This window comes from Gossypium arboreum, chromosome 8 (genome assembly GCF_025698485.1).
Source record: "Gossypium arboreum isolate Shixiya-1 chromosome 8, ASM2569848v2, whole genome shotgun sequence".
Lineage (NCBI taxonomy): Eukaryota > Viridiplantae > Streptophyta > Magnoliopsida > Malvales > Malvaceae > Gossypium > Gossypium arboreum.
In genome coordinates, this window is record NC_069077.1 from 134,893,618 (window position 1) to 134,915,528 (window position 21,911).

At 33.7% G+C, this 21,911-nt stretch overlaps 3 protein-coding genes across 6 annotated transcripts; all 3 read right to left on the reverse strand.

The window, feature by feature from the left end:
• Position 1: 1 nt before the first annotated feature.
• Positions 2 to 6,580, reverse strand: LOC108469584 (uncharacterized). Of its 4 annotated transcripts, XR_008269673.1 has the most exons (15): positions 5,861 to 6,580; positions 5,473 to 5,524; positions 5,257 to 5,346; positions 4,589 to 4,666; positions 4,406 to 4,480; positions 3,905 to 3,957; positions 3,384 to 3,534; positions 2,834 to 2,944; positions 2,340 to 2,466; positions 2,127 to 2,224; positions 1,434 to 1,572; positions 840 to 892; positions 644 to 743; positions 383 to 422; positions 2 to 307 (listed from the first exon to the last, which is right to left on the reverse strand). XR_008269673.1 is itself a non-coding variant. In XM_053018433.1 (14 exons), exons 1-13 carry the CDS (start codon positions 5,944 to 5,946, stop codon positions 663 to 665), a joined length of 1,194 nt encoding a protein of 397 aa, XP_052874393.1. In that variant the 5' UTR covers positions 5,947 to 6,580; the 3' UTR covers positions 2 to 307; positions 644 to 662. The 4 variants fall into 4 exon arrangements, 2 of the variants coding, with proteins under 2 accessions (XP_052874393.1, XP_017625985.1); XR_001869155.2 differs by having other exon boundaries at positions 2 to 422; positions 582 to 743; XM_053018433.1 differs by lacking the exon at positions 383 to 422.
• Positions 6,581 to 6,888: 308 nt separating this feature from the next.
• Positions 6,889 to 10,382, reverse strand: LOC108469583 (RPM1 interacting protein 13-like). The gene is made up of 3 exons (XM_017770492.2): positions 9,650 to 10,382; positions 8,512 to 8,598; positions 6,889 to 8,443 (listed from the first exon to the last, which is right to left on the reverse strand). Exons 1-3 carry the CDS (start codon positions 9,983 to 9,985, stop codon positions 7,238 to 7,240), a joined length of 1,629 nt encoding a protein of 542 aa, XP_017625981.1. The 5' UTR covers positions 9,986 to 10,382; the 3' UTR covers positions 6,889 to 7,237.
• Positions 10,383 to 17,744: 7,362 nt separating this feature from the next.
• Positions 17,745 to 21,911, reverse strand: LOC108469510 (hypothetical protein At1g04090). Its single transcript, XM_017770386.2, has 2 exons — positions 21,669 to 21,911; positions 17,745 to 19,640 (listed from the first exon to the last, which is right to left on the reverse strand). The coding sequence occupies exons 1-2, from the start codon at positions 21,769 to 21,771 to the stop codon at positions 18,061 to 18,063; spliced, it is 1,683 nt and encodes a 560-aa protein (XP_017625875.1). The 5' UTR covers positions 21,772 to 21,911; the 3' UTR covers positions 17,745 to 18,060.

A 21,911-nucleotide genomic window follows, 5' to 3' on the forward strand; every position in this document is an offset into this window, starting at 1 on the left:
ATTTGTGAATATATTTTTATATTGCAAATGAAATGTAATTCCAACAAATGGGGGTAGGATTGATGGTTGCTGTCTAAGACCATAACATCCCCCACTCCAATGACACCTCACTATCACTAATAACCCAAACCCAATTTCAATACAAGATGTTATAAAGCTTTCACACCAAATTACAAGCAATTATCTGATTCGGTCATTTAAGCCTCACAATTTTGTTCACATTAAGTGTCTCACACTTTGTGAGTCTTCAATCAAACTCTAGTACACTGTCAATGTGAGATTCATAACTCCTCTCTGGGACCCTGACCTGTAATATTAAGTGTAACATAAGTGAATTAAGACCAGAAGTCTAATGTAGGCAAAGAAGGTTGTGTTTCTAAACTGTCAATGTGAGATTCATAACTCCTCTCTGGGACCCTGACCTGTAATATTAAGTGTAACATAAGTGAATTAAGACCAGAAGTCTAATGTAGGCAAAGAAGGTTGTGTTTCTATATATATATAATCCTTTACTCTATATAAAAGGATGTCTTAGCTTGTACTAGGGACCATGTTATGATGTTGATGAAAGTAAAGCTTACAGAAGTCTGTCATGGCAATATCAATGCTCTTGGTTGTAGGGCAAAGTTTCAAATTACTTAACCTCTAACATAGTTGACATGTCACAAGAAGGTCGCCAAGCGTGGATCTGTTCTGTGTGGAAGACCAGTTCGGGCTCCCAAAGCCCTACAGCCAGATGCAGCCTGCATTGAAGCCTCGAAAATAGGTAAGGAAACTAAAAACATCTCCTGGCAATTAGAAATTTTAGCAGCTAATTAACAAAGAGTAAATCCACTTACCACTTGAGCAGCAAATGGTAACATCTTCTCCGGTGGCATGCCCGCACAGAGAGCTAAAAACAAAAAATGGGTTGTCATCAACCTCGAAAATGGCTTAATCAATAAATAGAAAATGACCCATCTGGCCAGGTTACGAATTGCAAAATGTTGCAGACTACATTAGTCTAAGAAAATGTAAGATGAATGAAATGATGTCGTATGATTCCCCATAAAATGATACTAGTTCAGCTGTGAGGACACGAAGTTTCTAGTAAGGCTATAAGTTGTGCATAGATTAATAGACGAAACCTCACTAACTGATGAAACTGTTGATGAAGGGTTCATCTTATATACGCATACAATCACCTTCACCTTAATCGAGTGCTATACAGAAGAATCTGACATTTCTGCCAGGTTTATTGCTAATTAATAGTTATGCACTTTTGGAACAAAGGATGGTTGAGATCAAGGCAAATATGAGAACCTTTAAAGCAAAAAAAAAAAAAAAAAACCTTAGCTACCTATTTGTAGCAACTTTCAAATTAAACATAAATATGTTTAATCTCTCGGAAAACAAAAGTTGGAGACTAATGAGGTCTGAAGGGATAAATGTACCGTAAACTACTGCTCCAATAAATGCATCTCCGGCACCGGTTGTGTCAACAAGTTCTGATGGTGGAATCTTTTCAGCTGTTCCGATAAATAACCGACCAAATACTGTTCCTATCCCATTTACACTCAAATTGGTAACCACCTACAAGGGGAGCCATCTAGCAAATAAAAATCTGGAAGATGAAACAGAAGATCATAATTGCCACTTATAAGAGAATAGAATTTTAGAAGCCAGAAGTAGCTCCAGAGAACTCTTGCAAACTAGATTTAGGAAGAGATAACTTTGAACTCGGATTCAAGCAACATTAGATCACGGCAGAGATTAAATGGGTTCCATTGAAAACTTAAAATCCTAAATTATCAGAAATATGAACTACCTGTAGCAGCAATCCTATAAGATGAGCTGTATATAAAAAATGCAATATAATAGAGAAAATTTTAAAGAGCCGTTGGTGTGGCATATCCCCATGCGCACATCTAAAAGTGTGTCAGACACAAGTGTGGACACGAGTATTTCAAGAGAAATGAAGAGTAAGAGTAATATAGTGTAAAATAGCAACATGAATCAGAGGCATGCTCCTGAATTGAGAACACAAATCTAGAAAAAGATTTAAGATAGTGAAGTTCATATCGTGCAACTGTATTCCTGATGAGATATAATATGTAAGCCAATAAAGTCCTTGCTTTGTATATTACCGATGAGATACATGTTGGTATGGTCTTGCTTTCATCTTTTCTCTGCTTCAGTGATTCCAATAAACCGTGAATATCAATTTCTTCAGCATCGGAACCACCTGCAAACATGGTAGAGAATAGCTGTAAAAAATGCAAATTCAAATGAATCAAGCAAGTATCGATTTTTTTTACGGTTCCAACAAGATTACAGTTCCATTTCATATGATATTTTACCATTTACACTTCTTTCGAGCATTATGCATCCATCTTCACCCAGTGTCACAATCACAAATTTTAAGTTTGGCAATCTCAGAAGCATGGAAAGAAGTGCACTTGGAAGAGATGGAGCCTTTGTCCACGCCTTTTTCATCAGAAGTTCATAATACGTGCCAAAAGAAAATCAACTAAGTTAACAAATATCAGTGGCAATACACATGTATATCATCTTTGTAACTAAAGATTAAAGAACCAGGCCAAAATTAAATATCCAAATAACCAATTAAGTGAGAAACTAAAATAGATTTAACTAATAATGACAAAATAAGTTCCTAAAGATAAGGATAGATTACATCACTTATAAAAGATTATGGAAGAAGGATTCTATGGAGATTGGATAAGAGTTGTAGGGCATTTCATTAATTTTTTACATATGTTTGCAAAACCAAGTTACCTGTGGGGAACTTCAATGTAAAAGAAACATATAGTGATCCATCAAAAGATCAACTTACCTGCGGAAATCTTGCTGAGCATATAGCATAACTAGCAAAATTCAGAAGATCATCTAAACCTTCCCTTTCCCTTTCTGCATCGACTAATATTGGAATATTTTTGCAAGCTGCCTGTACTGGAAACATACAAAAGAGTGCTATTGACTTGCTATCAGTTGATATTAATGATGAAGAATGTAGAGGAACGACTTAATATTCTAGCAATCACGGAAAAACTGCCAGCATCGAATATGCCATAAGTTGAAGGCAAAGCTAATCAAAGAAGCTAAAATAAGGAAAATCCAATAGTTACCGAATATCCAATGGTTACCGAATAAGAAGAATAATCTTTAAGTGTCCAACAAGGATTTGTTCATTTTTTTTCCAAGTTTTTCCATTTATGTAGAGGGTACTTGGTAGTTTCATATCCTCATATCTCATGTCCCAATAAATGTCAAACACATAAACTCCAAGCAAAATGAAGGAGGAGCAACACATCCCCTAGCCATATGATAGCTCTTAATTTCATCTGCCTTGATACTATAAGTAGAACAAGAAAAAGAAAATGTACCTCTTTTGCAATAATTAAAGCAGTTTCGTACAGTCTTCCATCAAAATAGACCATATTGGCTCCATCCAAAGCAGATAATAATTGGGACTGTGAGAGTTCATCTGGTATCAAGGGTGGATAACCAGGGGTGTGAATACAGGTGCGAGTTTTCCTGAAAGTTTAGTGTCAACTGATTGGATACATATGCTTTCTATTTTCATTTTTTAACATAAGCAACACTTGTTTTTTTTCTTTGGGTTCTTGGCACAAGTGTTAAGAGTTGCGGCTTATATCTACACCCAAAGAAAATGTAAATAAATACTATTTTAAATAAAGGATGGAAAGAGCTGGTCGAAGGTGACCTTAAACCATCTAAGCCACTCTGAAGAAGATAATTTTCCATGCTTTAAACCTGCTATAGGCAGATCTCGAATGCCTATATACAGAATCGGAGAGAAAAGAAGGATTTTTCAAGGAAATACACTTCTTACTGAAAGGATAACTGATTATATAATGCATGGAATAAGGCAACAAGTGCTCACGTTTCGTTGTCAACAATTATATAAGTAAATGGCGAATTCCCCTCCTCAGAAACCTGAAATCCACACAATTAGTTCAGAGAGAGGGAGTCCAGGTTGTAATGAGACATTTAATGGCAGTAAAATATGTCTTATATGAAAAAAAAAGGCTGCCCAGTGCACAAAGCTCATCTAGCCATCTATGATGTGATGTATGATAAAATATATTCCTTCCCATGTCAGTCTCTGCTATATGACAGTCCAAGTTCCTAGGTTCTTTTCTTGGCTTCTAACTTCTAGAGTCTGGACAAGTCATAATCGACAAACGCAAATGACCTAACTATATTGCATAAATCCGGGTGGAGCATTATTTCTAGAATCGAATATCCAAACATTCAAAAATACCAATGGAATAAATCTTCGAGGCAAAAAACCTTCTTATATCAATCAAGATAAAAGCAATGATAATAGTAGGCTATGGATCTTTCCCATAAGTAAGAGCCATAAAATATCTCAAAGCCTTACAATAAAGAATGAAGTGTTGACTCCATCAGACTCAAGCTCCTCCAATATACTCTTGCCTTGGGCATCATTGGCAACCTAATGATTTATATGATGCAATAAAAGTGTTATCTCATTCAACAGTCAAATTTCACGGTGGAATTGAAGTAGATAGAGAAAATAAAGAAGAACAAAGATGTGTAAGACCTTAGAAATTAGTCGCGGATTTAATCCTAAACGAGCAACACAAGTTAAGGCATTTCCAGCATTCCCACCTCCCTGAACCTGTGAAAATAAATGCTAAATTAATCAATTAAACCTACTAGTTATATAGCTCAAGCTCTTACAATTTTCCTTAAGTATCCTTCTCTTACAACAAGTGTGCCCAATGCATATCTAAACTTGGATATGAAAACATGACCCTCCAAGGATTCTCAAACTATTAAGGAAAAAACTTAGAGAAAAAAAAGTGAAAATACTCATGTTGGAGACACATCCATACTTAACACTTACAAACTACTGGGAGGTTCTACAAAGAAATGGAAGACGGAAGAGCAAATTGAAACATTGATAAACAAAAATATTCGTATTGGACACATGTACATACCCAACACTCATGAGCCCGAGTAACATAACCTACTACGAGGTTCTACAACGAAACTGAACAGAGAAGGGCAAATTGAAACATTGATCAAATAAGAACTACATTGCTCACTTAAAATACACTAAAAAAAGGTCCGAATAAGATAATCGTGTCGAACCAAAATACCCATGTCAGACACATACTCTATACCCCAAAGCTTTACAAAGAAAGTCAATCATCATTAGATTAAGTAAATAAAAGTAGGAAGCAAGGATTTTTAGAAAATAACAACCTTTAAGCTAGTGCTTCGGATTTTGTCATCAGGTTTAGGATAAGAAGCGACGGAGGCCAAGAAATCCACTCCGACCGACCCACACCCTAGCTGTCGGTCATGTTAACAAAATTGAAAACATTCATCAATTTTATGATAATGCTTTAACAAAAACAAAGAGGGGGTATGAATATACGATAGAGACAATAATGCAATTTAAAAATAAAAAAAGCGTACGACGATGCGATGTTCAGGAAGTGGTGGAAGCGATTCGGATGACATTTGGGCCCTGAAATTTGAAAAAAAAATCTCTAGAAATGAAGCATTGACCATTGAGCAAACCACAGTACCACACACAAAATTAGTTTTAACAACTATAATTTTTCATGCAAGTAACAAAAAATTTAATATATATATTTATTAGTTCTTAATTTTTGAAATGCAAAATTCATAGATGAATTGGTATCAAACTCATTCATCATCTCTCTCCATTGCAATCTTGCATCAAAAGAATGGGATTGTTATGGATATAGTGCTTGAATCCATGTCGATACAATAAAGATTTCTTTGTGGGGTTTATTTGAATTTGGATTTCCTCAAAATTAATAAAGGACAGGAGCGAGACCTGGTAAAGAAAGGAGGAGAGGCGCGAGAGACGAGGTTGGGCTGTGAAATGACGTTGGGGAAAGGCGAAAGTAAGGATGACACCATTGTTTTTTCTTCTTCCTCCTCGTAATAAAGCTTTCTTTAGGGATAGATAGTGGAGTATCGTTGGTAAGAGCTACGAGCGTTGAAACATGGATAAAGAGGTGGAACTTTGGAGCCAACCAATTCTTTTCCTTCATGCCTGAGAGGCTGATATTCGGATTTTTTATAATAAGAAAATTAAATATTTCGGGTATTTGCTGTTTTGCAGAAATTCGAGTCAATTTAACATTACTTTTTAAAAATACTTCAAAATCAAAAAACACCTTTGAACAAAAATTAACATTTTCTGCTTTTACTTTTGGCCAAAGAAGTGCTTTTGTAAAACATTTTTTGTCTCCGATCAAAAAGCTCAAAAGTATCTTATTTAACAATACTTTTATCTCAAAAATACTTTTAATCCCAAAAATACTTCTAAGAGGTAATACCAAACTAGCCCTTCCTCAAGTGAATCTGAATTTGAGTATAAATAATTATGTAATGAGCAATATTTTTTAAACTTAAGTAAAAATTTACAACATAAATAACAAATCTAGGATTGACTATTGCATATGATAGATTTGACTCCCAAGGAAAAAACACTGAATTGCAATTTGGTTCACTAGTCCTAAATAGAAACACAATTCAGCCATAGTCTCTCATAACCATTTCGATTTCGCCATCCACTTCGTTGGGTTCCACCATCTATACCTCACACTGCTTAACACAACCAAACCACTTAAAACAAAACAATCATCAGTTATCACCTAGGCACTTGACCCATATTCAGGTTAATACCTCTCTCTCGTCCCCTACTCCAAACTTCTTCCTCCTTTCTTCGCCTTCTCTAACCATCTTAATCTCCACCTCACCAACATTCTCGCCACATTTAGCATCAACAAACCCTGTCCATCTTGCAAAAACATTATTTTAAGGCAAAAACATCAAGAAAGGAATGAATTCTGGACATTGTTCAATAAGCTAAAACCATTGGATTCTTAAATATCTCTGTACAACATCATTCGGCCTCTTAGTTTTTTTCCCACACAAAGGAAACCATAGCTTGAGAAATAAAAAAAAAGTTGCATATTTCAAGATTTTAACTCCGATGTCGGTTTTTAAAGATGACTGTACAAACCAATTAAGCTAAGCTCTGTGCTCCGAGTTCCCTCCCGCAGAACAGCATCCTAACTATGACTTCTTCAAGGTCTGTGGAGCAAGGTAGCTAATCCGCTATACACAAGCTAAACGACGATCCCACCAGGTCTCAATATCAAAGAAAAGCATACAAGAATACACGAGCAAATGCTAATCTGCTCTATGCACGAGTTAGACGATCCCAAGAGCTTTCGATATCAAAGAAAAGCATACCAGTTTCCAGAGGTATATGATCAGGAGATGGTGCATTAAGTCCTGCAGTAAGAGACCCTCCAGGAGCACACTGGTTATCCAAAAGGAGGCTCTCAAGCTCATTGTAATACGACTTATCTCCCCCATTTACCTTGAATGGTCCTTCCCCATTTGTGGATCCTGAGGTTTGAAACTGTAAATAATCAGCAGAAGATTGTTGATTGCTTTGGCCAATGTTATTGACCCAATTAATGTCAAAATCGGAAAAACCATTATATGTTGCAGGATGATTTTGATTCTGAACATGACTGGTATCATTGTATTCATTAGACTGAGGAACACACAGATTGTATGGTGGGTATAGGGAAGGTGCTGAGTTTGCAAAAATGGGGTCCATTCTTGGTTGTAAGGAGCTATGATATGTATGTGTTCCTAGACTTGTATCAGAATTGTTTGGGCAGACAATGAGGTTCGGGTTCCTTTCGTTTGATGTTGTAACTGAAGCAGGATTTCGTTGATACTGTGATGCATGAGCAGAAGTAATGTTCTCAATGTTCTCTGGTTGATACTGTGATGCATGAGCAGAAGTAATGTTCTCAATGTTCTCTGGTGGAACATATGCGCTGCGGGTCACTGTTGCAGGAACTTCAGTATCTAGTCTTTTGGACATTGTGTTGGAAGAGACAAATTGGCAACTCATGTTCCTAGTCTTAGTACCTCGATCCCTTTGAATTACAGAATTACGCACACCTAGCAACTCCTGTGAACCCGAGCGCAACTGAATCGTGCTTCTATTTAGAACATGTCGGCTACCAACAGTTGGGTTATATGGAACTCCATGTCTGGTAGAGGACGAACAAGCACGAATTATGGATGGCCTTGGGACATTATTTTGTGGTATGCAGTTCCCAGAAGGTCGAACTGGAGTTGGTCTGGAAACGTGATTTTGTGTCGTCAACCGAATAATGTCGCGATGCAGCGGTTGGTTATGTTGGGGCACTATTGTAGAATGAGATGTGACAGGAGGCACGGAAACATTTCTCCCATGCCTGAAATTCTTCCGCAGAGTACTCCAAATTTCCTCTTTAATAGTGGCATGACAATGATCAGTATTAGAGATACCTAAGCCCCAATAACAACAGGGTGCTCGCACGTCACAAACAAAGCAATGGCACTGCAATTTCAAAAAGAATAATCATAGCACAATCAAGAATATCAAAATTAAAAAGTTCCAAAAGTTACCAGTTCACAGTGCTGATCATGAGAAGTTGAACTAAATGGAAATTTAGCACAATCATGTCGTGGGTGGGGGAAATCTCTGCAAGCAATCTGCAAACAGATGATATAGAAAAATGAGACGGCTATTCAAAATTTCATGCTATGTGTAAAGCAAAACAAAAAGTGTAGGTTCAACATTAAATATAAAAAAACTAAGTAATGCAACCAGCATCTAAATGCCCCTAATATCACATCAGCTCCTAGATATCTCGCATAAGAAAACTCTGAGACTTCATTCATACTTTCACTCTTTTGACATTTCAAGGGCTCATCTGGAAACTTAGCATCAATGAAACATATTTATTGTGCCCTTAAGATCATCTGAGCACAAAGATTGATACTTTTTGGTTCTCCATCGAAGTAGTTTCCATCGCAGCAAGTTCAATCCTTGAATATTAGCAGGAAAACTAGTGATCAGCTTATTTCTCCAAAAATTACTGATCTAGTTGCAAATAGAAAGGACTAAGATGCAATTTCTCACTGCAACAGATGATTACAGTTTTTCAATGGCTCAATTCTCACCTTTCATGTCATCCAAGATGACACTTACGGCTCAACATACTGATGATCCAATAATGATGGTGCTTCAGCTGGTTGAAAGGGCATCTCTAAACGCCATGAACATTCAAAATTGCAGGAGCTAGAAGACAAATTACTAAAAGAACAATCTAGAACCCCAACAAAATACACAAAAAAAAATTCAAGAAATGCTGAAAAAATAGCAAAACTGAATTTTAACATTCACCTTTAAGAACCCAGATATCAGAATAACCATATTCCCAATTGTAAAATTCAACACTGCACAAAGCCGTGCTCATTGGAAGGACATAAAGATATAATAGAAGTAATATCAAAAATAATGCTTAAGAATCAAGTTATCAAGTCAATCAACTATTTCTATACCTCTATATTCCCTTCCTTAGCATACATCGTAGACAAATTTCACTAGGAACTACTGGAAACCACATAGAGATTGATTTGTTCAAATTTTCTCAGCAACCAAACATATAAAAATGAAACTCCATCAATGTACTTAATCACAAAAACCACTCAACAAAAAAGTTCAAACAACAAAATAGTGATTAAAATTTCAATATTTTACCTGCCCTTTGTGGCCGACAACAAGCAACTCATCAGAATCATCATGGTAATCATTAACATCGGACACCGCCTTTTCGGGGTCACCTTCCAAAACGATACAATCATCGTCTTCTAAAGTAACATCCTTCCTCACCGATGAGCTCCGTGTCTTCGACTTCTTATTAGGGTTGACCTCCCCGATAACCACCACCTCGTCGGAATCGTCGAACCCCTTACTAACGGCTTCCAGAACTTCCGAAAACCAGTCGTAGTCGTCCCCTTTGGACTCTTCCAAACCCGACGCCACCTCATCGTCGTCGTCGGAGCTTATATCGAAAACCACTGGATTTGACTCCATCACCAAAAAAAAAACCGATGAAAATAATAATAATTTAGGATTTCTATATATTAAAAGGAACAAAATTATAGTAAGTTTTCATATGGGGGAATTTGAGGATTCTGTAATCTGAATTTAAAAAAGAAAAAGAGTACAAATCAAAAGCGAAAACATGGTGGGAACCACGAAGAATTGATAATGACCTGTGAATTTTGGCTTTCGGTAAAAAGAAATTGGAAAATTTTCAGGGTTTAGGATCCGTCGATTTAGAATGTTAGGGTTTTTACGGCTGTTGATTGTATTGAGGGTTTTCTTGTTTCTTTTCTTTCCCCCTGGCTGAGAATTTTGGGGAAAGTGAAATACTGAAACGTACTTAAAACATAAAAGCGAAATATAGTAGGGTGGAAGGAAAATTACAAAAAATGAAAAAGTAAATGGTTAGAAATATATATATATAGAGAGAGGAAAATGAGAGTTGTTAAAAATTATTATTAGTAAGAAAATCGGAAAATTGATTTTTTTCAACACCTTCTTCTGAGTAAATTTCAATTTAATTTAAAAATTGATAAAAATTAAATTTTAAGTTGATCAAGTTATTCGGATCAATTTGGATAAAAAATTAAAATTTTCAACTTAACTCGAATATGCATTACACAAATTGAGTTATCTAAAAATCCGAAGAAAAAATATAAAACTTCGTCGTTTTGATAAATATTTACTTTTTCTAAAGTTAAAAAGTCAAAACTATTAAGTTAAAAGTCAAACTACTTTTTTATAAATGTTTACCTATTAAGTTAAAAAGCAAAACAATTATATTGTTTATGTTGTTAAAAAATCGGTCCATATAAACACAATATTGAGTATAAAAAATAGGATTTGTTAACTTCACTTGACTTGACTCGAAATTTTTCGAAATTTTTTTACTTGATTCGATTAGAAAAATTTTCAAATTGAGTTTAATTGCTAAAATAAGATTCGTCATCTCGACTAATTCAAATTTTTTTTACTTGATTCAACTCAAATCAATCAAATACTCACCCCTAAACATGATTGTGTCACATTATTACTTAAATCTATATCATTATTTAAGCTCCTAATTGATTTTGTGTCACGAGTCAATCAGACATCAATTGATTATAGAAATTACGAAAATATATTTTCGTAATCAAAATAAATTATTTTATTCGAGTCTATTTTAATATTTTTACTTTAAAAAACAAATAAAAATATGCAAATTGTGAAATTTGAACCTACCCGTAAAATATTTAATTTAGCCCATGACTGTGGGTTGGTGTCACGAGTTAATTCGGTACCACTCAAGATGTCCTTTCGTAATTAAAATAAGTTATATTACTTGAGTGTATTTTAATCTTTTTACTTGAAGAGAACAAATAAAAATATGCATTTGGTGAAATTTGAACCCACCCCAATTGCATTAGTAAGACATTTTTGTAATTATACTATTCGAGCGTATTTTAATCTTTTTACTTGAAATTTGAAACCACCCCAATTGCATTAGTAAGACATTTAATTTAACCCTGACTGTGATTGGTGTCACGGGTTAATCAAGTACCAACTCGGTTAGAAAATAACTAATATAACCTTTTATTAAATGATTACTACTATTATTTTGATGATCTTTTATATTTTCATACTTTTATATAGTTTTTAAATAAAAGAACTAAAATTAAAGTGTTTAGGGATTGAATTCATGTTTAATGAATTTATAAACAAATTATTTACCACTACATCAATAATAATTTCTGATTAAACTTAAAAAATTAACTTTTAACATAAAATGTTTTCTCTCACCAAATTTGTATATCTATATTTACTAGTAATAAAACCTCGAGTTCGTATTACGGATTAATCGGTGCCAACTCGGTGAGAAAATGACTAATATACCTTTTATTAAATAAAATAACTAAAATTAACATATCTAGAGATTAAACTAATGTTTAATAGATTTACAAATAATTTTTTACCACTACAGCAATAAAATTTATTGAGCAAATGTAACAGTCCGGTTTTTGACTAAATTGGAACAGTGATTTCGGAACCACAAATCCGAGGTTAGAAAATTATTTTTATATTATTTTTGGTGTTTACAGCATGATAGTATGTACGTGTAAAATTTTCGTGAGCTAATTTTATCGTTTAATAGCTCAATTTGAGAAAAATGACTAAATCGCGTAAAATGCAAAAGTTACATACTATTTTTTTAAAGTGCTTAATTGCTATGGTTGATTAAATTAAAAGTCCTTATGATGATATTATACCATTGGTTGTGTTAATGGACATTAATGGATATGCATTATAAAATTCTATGTTTATTCATTAAGGTTAAACTTGTAATTTGGATAATAAAGGTTAATAAACAAAACAAAATTCATAATTTGTGTTCATCTTCCTCTTGGTGACCGAATATCAAAGAAAAAAAGAGAGGTTGGAAGCTTGTTAGGGTTCGGTACTTGCAAGGCTTGATTGGTAAGTGTTTTGAGCTCAGTTTTTGATGATTTCTACACTTTTGAGATCGTTGCTTTGTATTCTAGCAAGCCCATGCCTTAATTTTTGAAGTTGTTAATGATTTTGTGAAGTGGAATTGATTAATGCTTGAGCTTATGAATGTTTTATGATGAAAAATGAATAATTGTTGATAGTTATACAAGTTTTGTTAAGTGATTTTGAGTAAAAATGCCTATTAAGAATTTAATTGTGAAAAGTGTAAATTGAGGGGTTGAAATGTGAAATAAATGAAATTATTGGCTGCTAGGGGCCTATATGAAATTCAGATAAGCTTGAGTTTAATGAAATTTCATGAATTTTGTGTATTTGTGAAATAGGGACTAAATTGTAAAAATGTATAACTTTAAGGGCTAAAGTGTAAAAATGCCTAAATAGGTGTTTGTGGACTGAATTGAATGATTAAATGAATAAATGAGTTAATTTTGAATGTATATAGATCAAGAACGAAAGAAATCAGATTTAGATCAGTGAAAATCAAAGGTTATCGAATAGTTGATCCAGTCCGTTTATCTCGAATACAAGGTAAGTTCATATACAAATAAATATCTTTAAATTAAAGTATATATGTTTAATTTTCATTGAACTGCTATGAATGTTGAATGATCAAATACGAGCAATAATCGACAGGGTTACAATATCCAAATGTCCCTTACTAACCTTAGGAATAGTATAGGATACGAATGTCATGACATTAGGATTAACGAGATGTGATTATGTGTAAGATCATGTCTGGGACATCGGCATCATTATGTGATTACGTGTAAGACCATGTCTGGGACATTGACATCGTTATTTGATTTTGTGTAAGATTATAGCAGGGCTATCGGCATCGATATGTGATAATATGAATGACTATATCTGAGATATGGCATTGTAAGAGCTATATGTGATTTCCGAGTATCCTTAACAATTCCAAAAGGTTCAACAGGCAAAGTCAAGTCGAGAAAGAATGTGTGAATGAGTTAAGTGACTTAGGTACATATGAGATTCATACAAGTATTGAAAAGGGAAGTATTTGATTAATTCACTTATGATATTGTATATGTATACATTGAGAAAGGTTTGTGAGCTTATATGTGCTTACTCATAGTTTGCCTATGGATGAAAATAATGTTGATTCATGTGGTAAATTTATTTGTATATTGCTTGCTAAGCTTTTAAAGCTTACTTTAAGTGTTCTTTCCCTGTTTTATAGATCATTGAAGTTAGCTCGGACTCGGGGATCATCAGGAACATCGTCACACTATCGATCAACTTTTTGGTACTTTTGATGCTTTGTAAATATGGTGTATGGCATGTATAGGCTAGTGTTATTGTGATATATGAGAGTTGGCTTATAAATTATGTAAATGTTTGGTATATTTTTAGCCATGTAAGGTGGTTTACAATGCCTTATGATTTGGTAAGCTTGGTATGGTTTTCATGATGGCTAGATGGTTAAATTATTTTGGTTAATTATCAATGATATTTCATGGTTGAAAGGGATTTGACATATTTTTATATTGGTTGATGAACTTTAGCTGCATTTTTGTGACTAAAAATGGTACCATAAGAGCTTGTGTAGGTATGTGCAAAAAGGGTAGCAAATTGGCTTTGCAAATGGCCTATTTTTGTCCACACGGATAGAGACACGAGCATGTGTCTCAGTCGTATACGACACACGGTCATGCTACACGGTCGTGTGTCCCCTGGTGTTGATATTGAATTGAAGTCAGTATGCTCCACACGAGCTGGACACACGCCCGTGTGATCCAAGTCAGAATACCCTCCAGTTTTCACACAGACTGGCATACAGGCATGTCCTCAGCCATGTGATGTAAGTCAGTATGTATGCCCTATTTTTACACGGCCTAAGACACGGACGTGACTACTAGTCGTGTGAGGCACACGGCCTGTTTACACGAGCGTGTGATCTCTGTATGCATGAAAATTTTCTAAGTTTTCTAAAGTTTACAAATGTTATCAGTTTAGTCCCGAACTAAAGCATGTTTAAGGCTTCGTAGGCCCTGATTAGGGACAATATCATTATATTGAAAGATATATGTATATGATTGTATGAATGTATGAGATTTGGATATTAAATGATGTGTATTGTTCAGTAATACCTCGTAATCCTACTCCGGCAATGGATACAAGTTAGGGTTAGTACAACAAACTTAAATAAAATTAACTTTTAATGAAAAATATTTTCTCTCACCGAACTTGTATATTATCACTGTCACTTAATTGCATTGTTATTACGAGTCAACTTGATATTTAATTTTAAAGAATAGAATTTCAATATTAAATTGTCTTTTCACTAACTTTATCTCTTTTGACGTGCTATAATAAAATGATAATACTATTATAACAATAAGAGTGAATTTAATATTATTAATATAATGTATTTATCTATAACAATTTTTTCCTCACAAGATAAACTACTTTTTTTTTAATTTCGTACATATTGCATCTGTTGTTATTTTTATTAGTTTCAAACCTTACATTTCATTATTTATTATATGTTATTTTATGATGCATCCATGTGTTCTAAATACGTAGTTTCCACACACATAATGTATTTGATTGAGTTAGTATCACAAATTAACTTCATCTATGTTCTAAATTCGTGTTTTTCACATAGATATGCATATGATAATATTTCTAGTTTATTTATAAGAATATTATAATTTTTCAGGTGATAATGCGAGAGTGGGATGTCATCCCATATACCAAAATTAGGAAATTTTGTGAAATTTCAAGATTAAAGTGTACAAAAAATTTAGGGATTAAATTGAAAATTCTTATCAAATTTAAGTCTAAATGTTGCTTTATCCTAAAATAATAAAACAAGGATATCTAAACCAGACTAAAAACTAGACGAATGAAAGGGTATAATTGGAATTTGATAATTGTTGTTTGCTAGCACGTAATCTCATTATAAGTTCTAATTATATCTGCTCTTTTTGATATAATGTCTAGAGCTACTTATAATCTCTCCCCGACTCATAAATAGGAAGATAGTGCACATGAGCATACTCGAACCCACATAATGCTCATGCCAATTGAGTTAAAACTCAATCGAAAATTAAAACTATGTTTTTATATAATGGTTAACACTTATCATTTATTTGATAATTCATTGAAAATATTCATCTATTAAAAAATAATTTTTAAATTTTAAATGTGTTCTATAATCAAGATAAATGTTCATTTAATTTAATTTTTTAACAAAAAATTATTAAGTAAAATAAGTAGATAAATAACTACTTATCACTTAATTTTAAAATTGTTTAATTAATTTTATTTTTAAAATTATATTTAAAACAAGTTATCTCTTTACTTTTATTAAAATAAAAAATAAAACATTCAAATGGTTATATTTAATTTTATATTAACTTATTCAAAATAATATTAAAATTATATCATTAAGATTAAAATTATAAAACAAGTAATTTCCAAAAATCAAAATTTATTCATTACCAAAAAAAAATTAACAAATAATTTTTATAATATAAATTTAACACTTATAAAATTTTGTGTTTAATTTTTATATTATCAAACAACCTTTTAATCAATCATATACAACCCAATTAAGCAAACAAACAAACAAAAAATTATCAAAATAAAATATAGATCGAGAATCCATACAAGCTTGCAATCATTTAGATTTTGTTTTTAGTATTTGGTTTAATTAGGCTTTATTTTTATTCAATTTGAATATAGAGAAGTTAAATTTATGAAAATAAAAACAGAGACTAAATTTTAAATATCTGAAAAGTACAAATATTTTTAACATATTTAATCCACTAATATATTAGTATTTTATATTTTTATAATAAATCATTAACGTATTAAATTTTATATAAATATAAAATATCTTTTCTACAAACATAATTTATAGATTTTGATCATATTTGCTCTTTTTGATACAACGCCTAAAACTATCCATAACCTCTCCCTAACCCGTAAATTGAAGACTAATGTGCTTTAGCACGCTCGAACCTATATCCTCCTGCATTGGCAACAATGCTTATGCCAATTAAGATAAGACTCAATCGGCAAATTCTTGTTTTATTTTTAAATATGAATGCTGCAAACTTGTTAATTCAAATGAAAAGGAGATACATATGTTTAAATTTATGCAACACAAAATATTAATATATCAAAATTTATTTTAAAATATATAACATTTTAAAACATGATACTAAAAGCTGATTAAGTCTTAATTCAGTTGGTATAGTTGTTATTGTAACAACTAAGAATATGTAGGTTCAAGTGTACTTAAGTGCATTAATAGAGTAATATTTTATTGAACTATCTTAAAATAATTATCAAGGTTGTTTGAACAGGACCGTTCGGTTGAATCGGGAACCAACTAAGATATCAGTTCAGAGAGGGTTTTGAATCGAATTTTTTAATATTTTAATTGTTATAATTTTATTTAATTGAATTGGATGGGTTGATCGAATTGGTCGGACCAACAAACTAGTGACTAGACCTATCCATGTGTTGGGTCACCTGGCTCGCCTAAAAAGTGGAAAGGTTTGGGCAAAAATATAGGCCTGAAAAATGGGATTGGATAAAAAAATACGGCCTATTTAAAAAATGGGTCAGACCTCGAGTAAGATTCTTTTGGCCTAGGCCCAACCCATATTTGCAAAAAAAAAAAAAAAACTATTATTTTCCCGTTGTTTTGTTGGTGTTTTCTCAAAATTTTGTTATTGTTTTGCTGTCAATTTTTTAATAAAAAAATTATACAGGTTGAGACTAGATTTAACATCAATAATACAGACCGGCCCAAGCTTGGATCTATCAAACGGGCCTAGAAATTGATTAAAACTCAGCCCGAATCCAACCTAGCCTGGCCATGAATAGGTTTACCGGTGACCTAACCGATTAAAACTTTCACAATTATTACTAATAAGGTAGTAAAAATAAGTATATCCATGGATTAAAATAACATAACAGTAGTTGTTTTAAAATAGATTGCTATTTTTATTAATTAAAAAAACTAATTTAAAATATAAAAGTAAATTTGAGTGAATAGTTAATTATTTATATTGATTTTTTAATGTTAGCAACAAAAATGACATGTTATTTGAACATGATTGTATCATATATCACTAGATGATATAAATATATTTTATGTATTTTAAAGATTCGTAAAAGATCATATCTCATGTCTATATTTAAACGTACTCAAAGCATTATTCCATAAAAAAAATGTCTATGGAGCACTGAGGCTTTTGTCAAACAGTGTACAAATGTCATATTTTCAAAGATTTTTTTTATATATTTAGAGAATTTTTGAAGAACTATATCTCTATTCTCAGTATCAAAATATGCACTCGACACAAGCATCGGATATAGACACTTCAAGAAAATTGAAAAGCCGAAACAACGGATATGATAAATATACAAATCATTAGACCGGGTATGAACATGTAATTCAACAACAGTTGTACTATGAACACAAGGACGGCAGCCTAGGAAGCACATACACTCCCACCGGGGCAATGTCCGGTACTTGCTGGGCAGCAGATGAGAACCAGCAAGATGCTATTAAGATCAGAGGCTAACCCACAAAACTAGCCTCTTTCATCGCCAACCCAATTATTCTTCTCCTTAGGACCAGTAGGGCCTTCCTCTCCATAAAGCTCAACCGGAAGCTTATAAAAAAAGTTCTTCACCGAAGATTGAAGCATCACCGGTAAAACATGAACAATTTTATCCAATTCAGTTCTCGAATCATAGACAATAGTTGGACCCCATTTTCGCATAAACTGCAACCAACCAGGCTCAGCTACGATCCCATCTCCAAGATACTCAGCTGCAACAAGTTCGTAATGATTACTTGAATTTACATAGAAGTTACTACTAGCGCAATCGTTTCGAATACCGATTCCTAGTTTTGCAGAACCCTGAATGTAAGTCCCAGGGTGAGGAAAGCTAGCGTGTCCATTTCTTGACGAGTAGATGATCGCTTTATTTCCTTGTATGTACTCCAATTCATATGCATTCACCCATACACCACCACTGTGCTGAGAGAAGTATATGCTCCAAAGCTCTCCTGCAAAGTTGCATATACGGAGTGTAACATGCTCCCAATCACATACATGCTGTCCGATCTTGTTAAGTGCAATGTTCATAATACCGACTTTAAGAGTTGCTGGTCCGTTGAAGGGGCAGAAAATCCACAGAGCAATATCAGTGAAAGTCCCACCAAGTGCTGGTTTCACATGTAGATAAAGTTTAGCACTTGCCAAATTTCCTAGTTTGATAGTTTTCCTCTGATCACCACTTGGCAAATCAATCCAAAATTCTCCGTCATTGCGGCCACCACTAGGTAGATTCGAGCCACCGACATCAATTGGTTCACCTACTGAGTCCCCCTTTCTGAACAGAAGTGCTCCATTCTCGAAAAACCATGAAACTGAAGAAGGCAAGTAGATTTCATCAGGATGAAAGAAGAATGTAGGTCCATAGTGGTTTATTAGTGCGTGAATCTGATCACAGTTTGGCATTCCATGTAGTGAAGGATCTAAATTCTTCAAGCATGAGAGAGGCAGTTCTAGTCCAGGTATCGAATCACTAATGCAAGAAAAAGTTCCAACGGAGACACCTCTCCTCAGCATCCCTCGATGATACGGTCTTGTGCTCCAAACTCGAAACGAAAATTCCGAATGCATAACTCGATACTTTTCGCATCTATCAGTTAGGTCAGCTCGAACACATCTCACTTTATCTAATTTTGGTTTTTTAGAACTTGTGACCAAAAAACCTACGGACTTGTAACCCTCGGGAGGCTGTGGCAACCAGAAGAAACCGCAACCTTCAAGACTTCCCTCTCTCCCATCATTCGATTTCCAAGCTAGTGTATAATCGAGAGGCTCCCTAAGGGCTGGTGAAGTAACACGAGTTGAGAAATCAGTGGCTTCAGATTTGGAAGGTGCCTCTCGAGCAACAAGAACAAAACCTCTTAAAGGTTGGTCATTAGATTGACAATAGTGACCAAGGATATAAAATCCATCAGGTATTCCAACTGGTTTATAAAACGTGACACCTTTTTTCTTGTCCTCCAAGTTACTGCTCCAGATGAACTTAAATCTCGAGATTTTAACGACTTCGAGTTCTCCGAGATTTAATTTTCCAGAAGCAAATCCCTGACCTGAAAATGCAGGCAGGTCAATAAAAGAAATTTCAAGATAAGTCATATTCAAAATGATAAAACCACATCAGCTCAAGTGAACCTTTTGACTTGAACTTGCATTGTATTTTACCAGCCTCCGCTATGGACTATGCTGCATTTAAACATCACATGACATCAAAACTTATGTTGTTCCGACTATTCATTTTTCTTGAAATATTAGTGTCCAACAGACGCGTCCAAATATGGGAACAGAGATATGGCATACAAGGATCCTCCAAATACATAGAAAAATTTTAAAAAATCTGACCTTGCTGTGTCAGACACATACACATCTGACACTCACATCCCAGTTCAAGAATTCAATAATGGACCCTATAGATTGTTTTAGCTGACATATGATGAAGAAGAATGATGAAACAAAGAGATGCTACTCAAACATAAGAGAAAAGCTCAAAAATAAGTGCTGAAAAACTTTTATTTGGGAATGGGGGATTTGCCTTATGTTGCTCTGACTTATTATTTTCTTGAAGAACCTATGTCCTACACAATATCCGGATATAACTACAAGGATACAATCCTCCAAGGACCCTCCGACTAGATGGAAATCTTGAAAAAAAAATTGAGTATACCCATGTCAGACAAATATCCACGCCTACCATTCACACTCAAGGTATTTATGCAACAACAGTGGGCCACATCTCGAGTTCATGGAAAAAACAATTTGATGTATCATATTTGTTTTTTGAAAGGAATACAAAATTAACAAATGAAACAGTTCTAGGAAAAAAGATTTGCTCTTGTTCACCCACAATTAAAAGAATAATCAAAGTAGAACATAGTGGCCTTGTCAGCATAAGCTACAAAGAATTAATTGGAGTAAACGGATTCGTATCCAGCACCTATATTATCTGGACTCAGAAGCAAGTATAGGACATGCATACATGTATATCGTGTCTCCACCCCGATTTCCAAATATGTGTGAAAAAACCAAGAGTGTCAAATATGAATACTTCAAAAAAAAAAATGAAGAGTCAGTGTGACATACCACCAAATCATATAACATTTCATTACTTCTTGGATAATTGTATAACCATGTTAGATAGATTTTCCACACTACCTCAGTTTCATATATCTGGATTTCATCTATCAGTAGAAGTGCTTACTTTCTCTGCAGGAAGTCTAAGGACATAACAATTCGGCCTCTCAAACACAAAGATCTGTAGGGGATTGAGAAGGCTAAAATTCTTTCAAAAGCGGGATCTTTCAAAGCTGTGTTTCTCAAGATTTGTTGGTCTCAAAAGCTTACATCATTTGAAAGGAAAACTGAAGAAGCATAAGAACGTATATACCTATATGGAAAGACTACATCTCTGATATCATTAGAGCAAAACTCAATTGCCTATTCAAATGCAGTAAATTAGTTTTTAAACAGAACCCTCTGTTCTTAGCCTGCTAATTTTTTTGTTCTTCAAGAATTTCCCAGATTTTATCGTTTGTTTCATCATTTCAATCTTGTATTAAGAACAAAAACTATAACTGAGAACTACACTGCACTCAAAAAATCCCAACTACAAACTAAATTTTTGCATTCATTGTAGAAGTGGAAACTACAACTCATATTACTGATCAATAATCCGATCTAAACCCGGAAAATTTAGAAACAAGACGAAAACATAACACGAACATGATATGTTTAATAAACATGATACCATACTCAACATCCCCAAGTTCAAGCTATATATATATTTGCATTCATCATAGATGTGAAAACAAAATCTCATATTTGCAGCTACCTAACTGATCCATAATTCGATATAACAAAGAGGTAAACATATTGTTGCAAACTTTCCAAAACAAGGTTGAAAAATAACATCAGTTCATACAATAAGTAAAATAGTAGCTCATGAAATCACCCCCATCAATCAGAAAATAACAATGAAAAGGACAAATCGAGGCTAAAAAAATCCAATCAAAAAAGAAGAAGAAGCAAACCCATTAACGAAACACACAATGCGAAGAAAACCCAAAAAATCAAAATTGTAGTACCATGAGGCCATTGAGGGAGAGGTGCTGGAAGGGAGAAGGGTTCAGGGTCTGAAAGAGGCAACAGATCCATTTTCTTCCTGTAGAAACATTCGCACCCGAACATTTTTTCTCGTAAAGTGAAAATTTGGATGCAACTTTGCTGCTGATCTTTAAACCTGTCCGCATTATTTTGATATATTCCCAATCTCTTTGAATAAATGGATCAAAATGTCAAATTTCGTGGGTCCGATGTATACGTATATA